Source organism: Dendroctonus ponderosae, unplaced genomic scaffold (assembly GCF_020466585.1).
Source record: "Dendroctonus ponderosae isolate FM_Combo_2020 unplaced genomic scaffold, Dpon_F_20191213v2 Dpon_F_20191213_5, whole genome shotgun sequence".
Classification (NCBI taxonomy): Eukaryota; Metazoa; Arthropoda; class Insecta; order Coleoptera; family Curculionidae; genus Dendroctonus; species Dendroctonus ponderosae.
This window is the reverse complement of record NW_026018715.1, coordinates 15227470-15232120: the sequence shown is the minus strand read 5'-3', so window position 1 is coordinate 15232120 and position 4651 is coordinate 15227470. Positions and strand designations below refer to the sequence as shown.

Genomic DNA, 4651 nt, shown 5'->3' with positions numbered 1-4651 from the left:
CAGCTGTTGTGTTGGAGTAGAGGATTTGCTCTTTTGTGGGCAAAGATTCGTAGGTGCTGGTGACTTCAACAGCACTGGTAGGTTCTTGCTCTGTTTGGGGTAAAGATGCAACTTCAGCAGTGGGCAATTTCTCCAATGTTTCAGATACCAGAGGAGCAGAAATGTCCAAAGTTCCAGTTAGGGTGGAAGAGGTTTCTTCAGCTGTTGCGTTGGCGTCGAGGCCTTGGGCTTGTTCCGGCAAAGATTCTTCTATGCGGGGATCTTTGCTTTGGAGTTCGACAGCACTCGTTTGGGGCAAAGAGGGAGTTTCTTCTGGAGTTGCTGCTGTCTCCAAAGTTTCGCCTGCAGGAAGCAGCTTAGGCACATTTGCTGATGACAGAGGTACGTAATTGTCCAAAGTCTCAATGAGGGTGGAAGAATATTCTTCCGCTGTTGTGCGGGTGGTAAGGCTTTGGGCTTTTTCAGGCAAGGATTCTTGTACGGCATCGGCAGGCTCCTGCTCTGTTTTAGGCAGAGCAGGAATTTCTGCTGGCGCTGCTGGTTTTACCAGACTTTCGTCTTCTGAAGGAGCAAAACCATCTTCATCTATTACATGTTTTTTGCGGATTTCTTCCTGATTTTCTACTGCCGACGCTTCATTAAGGGGATTTTCAGTGGGGGCTGCTTCAGTTGGTTTCTTCTCTGATGTTTCGGGTTTATCTGCATCTGCTGAAGATTGGGGTTGAGTTTTCTTGCTCTTTTTCTTGCTTTTCTTCGGCAACGACAACGTTGAACTGTCAGTGATGGTTTCGTTGGCGATTTGCTCCGTATTGATTGCTTCGGCTGTGACAAGTTGTTCTTCTTGAAGTTGAACAGAAACGTCTTCAGCAATGGGTGTTTTCTTGTTTTTCTTCCTCTTTTTCTTTTGGCCCGCCATTTCAGGGGCGTTTTGGCCTTGCGTTGCCTCCCGAGCGGTCGCTTGAGGTGACTCCACAGCAGCTGGTGCTTGTATGTTTTCCTCTTGTGCTGCCTTAGACACATCCAGCTTGCTTCTCTTCTTTTTCTTCTTGCTCTTCACGGACTCTGCATTTGCATCTTCGTTGGCGACAGTTTCAACCTTGCTGTCTTGGGCTGCTTCTTCGGCAGGGGGAATTTTCTGCTTCTTGCTTAGTTTGGAGGTTTTGGCATTAGATTGCAGTTCGGATTTCGCTTCTTCCGCTTTTGGTTTGCTCTTTTTCTTCTTTTGGGGCTGCAGATTTTCGTCCGGGGAACTAGTGGTGGTGGCAGCTGCTGGTGCTTCTGACTGAGTTTCGTTTGAAGACGCCCGCTCGGAGTGAGACTTTTTGGGCTTCTTCTTTTGGGCCTTGCCAGCGCTGGCTGCATTTTCTTCAACCAGGTCTGGTTTGGGAGATTCTGGCTTGGTCTCTTGCGGGAAAACTGGCTCTTGAATAACCAGCGGTTTAGTTTTGCGAGTTTTCTCCTTTGCGTGTGGCTTATTTTTCGAACTGTGCTCTAAACTCGGCTGAGTCTGAGTGTTGGTGTCTGGACTGCATTTGAGTTTCCTCACTTTAACTGCAGACTTGTCCTTATCGATATACTGGGAAGTACTGTCTATATCACTAGGGGCTTTTAAGTCTTGTGAATAAGGAATGTCAACAGCTTCTTTACCGCCTAATGGTCGATTAGGCTCTCCACGGTAAGCAAGCTGTTGAGAATGATCGGGTTCGACGCGTTTTGGTCGTTTATGACTAGATTTCTTCTCCGAAGAAATCCTGTGCGGGCGTTTGGGGTCCTCCCTCGCATGAGACATCGCTTCATCCTGAGACGTGGAAGCATATCCAGGTGTAGGAGACAGTTGTCTGGGAGCCGATCGCTGTTTCGTTGGGGGATTTGCAGTAATACTGGATGGCTGGAGAGGTTTGTCGCTGAGCCCCTGGGACAGGGCCTGGGCGTAGGAGAAGTGAGACCCCGAGGGAGCGTCCACAGCCTCCTGGGCGGGCGCGCCACTAGCCTCCTCCTCTTGTTCGACTGCTTGTATAGGTGCCGCAGCTGGTTCGGGGGCCTCCAAGGGTTGGGGGTCGCTCGGGTACTGATAGGCAACTGGTTGGGGAGCGAACGTTTGCTCCCGGACCAAAGCATAGGCGGGCGCCACCCCCGCATGGTAGGTGCCTAGGCCAGAACTCATCAGCTGCTGCCCTGAAGCAATGAAGTTGACCATGTCGGGCATGGGCTGGATATACTCTAAAATGTTCGGCTGTTGCGCCACTGGGTAGTACCCAGGGCCATATGTAGGATGGAGCTCGTAGGGGGGCACCTGCTGGTAGGGGTTCCACACGGGCGCTTGAATGATGTACTGACTGACTGGGGGCTGATATTGGGGCTCGTTGGGGTATTCCTGTTGGTGTTGCGCAGGCGAATGTTCAGGTTCTACGAGTTCGGGGGGTTCCACGCGCTTGCCCGCGCCTCTGGGCAACCCGGCAGGAGGAGCCTCCTGCTGGGCCTGCGCCTCTAAGGCTTTGCTAGCCATTTGGTTGCGCAGCACCTCCGCATAGGTGGTGCAGCCTGGCACCCACATGGGGCTTTTGGAGCGCGCGCGCACTGTGGGAGGAGCCAACTGTTCGGGCTGTTTGCGCATTGGTTGATCGGCGGGTTTGACTGGGCGTCGCCTAGGCGATCGACTCTTCCTAGGCAACGGCTTTGGGCGCTTAAATTCGTGCTGTTGGGGAAGGGGAGTCGAGCACTGAGCAGTGGGGCGTTCCTTTGATTGAGCTCGTCCGGCCGCTTTCTCTGCGTAACTAACGTCGAGTGGGGGACCGTCAATGGGAGCGTTGGGGTCCACACGACGAATTTGGGAGATCAGAATGGTGATTCGTTGCCGGCAGACCTCGATCTGCGCCTAATTCGTATTAACAATGTTAAATATCAGTATCCCGTCAAGTGTTCGCGCTAGATGGTGGCTGAGACGCGTGTCATGGTCGATGGTTTTTCTTTTTTTTTTTGGGGTGGGGAGGGAAGGGTTGGGGTGGGGGTATTGGGTCAAAATAGGGAGTTTTTTCGTGTAGAAGGGGGGAGATTCTACGTGCCAAGCGGTTCCAGATTTGGCACCCCCAGCTGCAGAATGAGCTTTATGCGTTCGTTGCGAACGGAAAGTTGATTCTGCAAAGTCCGCACGCGCTCTCTGTAACCCTGGACACGCGAACGCGGGACAAGGACAAAGGATGCAGCAAATAGTAGAAGAAAAATAAAAAAAAAAACGTTTCATCAAACAAAACAGTCAAACAAATAGGCAAACAAGAGAAAATGCGATTGTGTTCGCTTTATCTGGCTCACCCAAAGTTAACTAAACAAGCTGAGTGTAAATGAGTGTGCATTGGGTGAATGAGATAGACAGTGAACACAAACCAAGTGAAAAATGCGGTGAACTCAAGCAAAATGGCAACTACAAGCGCAGGTGTAAAAAAATTGGTAAAAAGCACCAAATTAAATGAAATTAAACTAGAACCAAATAGAGCCCGAAACCAAAACAAACACAATCCCCGCTGCCGGAAGGAAGGGGGGGCCCAAAATGGAAACACCTTGATGATCGTATCAGCCACCTCTGCAAGCGCGCTCGATGAAAACTCATCAAAATGTTTCCAGAAGTAAACGCATTTTGCTCGTTTACATGTTAATTAACAACAACAGATTTTGTCGGACTTTTCTTTACGGTACTTTGCGATGATTTTGGTAAACTACGAGAATGTTGGTTCTAAATGTTCGATTTACTAGGTTTAGCTTTCCTACCGCTGCTGTGCGCAATGGCTAGATCGGCTTTGGCATGACGCTGTAGCATCAAATGTGAACGGAAGTTTACGCATAACACAGCTACGTCCAGGTCATGCCACTTCCCTCAAAGCCTCCAAAACAACGAGTTATTCGGTTAATTCGCACACGTTCTTACCTCTTGTTCACGGGTCGCTTCGTCTCTCTCGTGCGGCTTGTAGTTGGGGGCCATTGCCGCCCTCAATTGCTGTTCAACCTGCAATAAACCCTTCCAGTTAACCTTAGTCTAGTGCAGGGTTGATTTATTTAACCCTGAAGGGATTGGCCGGAACATTACTGTTAACTATTCCCAAAAAGCAATGTGGATAATCGAGCTTTGGCCACTTGAATCTGCTTCCTGGGTCGGCATGAGAGGACAGTTTTTTGTCTGAACGCGCTTTGGAGCCGATTTTGGACGTTCCACTTGAATGGCTTCAAAGTCTTCCACACCGGACAAAATTGGTTTTCTATTTTTATACCCGAACACTCTGTATAACCGGTTTTTGAACGTCATCTTCACTCCTCCAACGTATTCGAACGACCTTTTACATGTAGAAATGTTTTTCGGGCTTTGAAGCCGTGGTCCATGGGAATTTCTTCCTGACGTTTCGTCCACAACTGCGGTGGACATTATCAAGGCTTCATCGCGCTCAAAAGCGATTTTTAATATCTGAAATTTATTTTATCAGTCCTCACACCGCCCAATATTTGTTAACGCCTTATTTTGGCTTTCTGAGATAAACTCATGAAATATGTCATGTAAATATGCGTCCGTTGCCATAGTTATTGTGTCACTGTCATTAGTGATTAGTCGTGGTGGACGGGGCTGAATGCTCGCTGCTTGCTCCGTCAAAATTTGAACAAATCCGCT

At 49.2% G+C, this 4651-nt stretch overlaps 2 protein-coding genes across 2 annotated transcripts in view; one reads left to right on the top strand and one right to left on the bottom strand.

Annotated features, from left to right (window-relative positions):
* LOC109544205 overlaps positions 1 to 4651 on the top strand; it is a gene marked incomplete at its 3' end in the record, with an annotated part of 79938 nt that overhangs the window by 20586 nt on the left and 54701 nt on the right.
* Positions 2781 to 4651, bottom strand: part of LOC109542034 (muscle-specific protein 300 kDa) — a gene marked incomplete in the record, with an annotated part of 344492 nt that continues 342621 nt past the window's right edge. Inside the window, 2 exon segments of the mRNA XM_048666353.1 lie at positions 2781 to 3165; positions 3920 to 3997. Coding sequence (XP_048522310.1) covers positions 3055 to 3165; positions 3920 to 3997 — 189 coding nt within the window.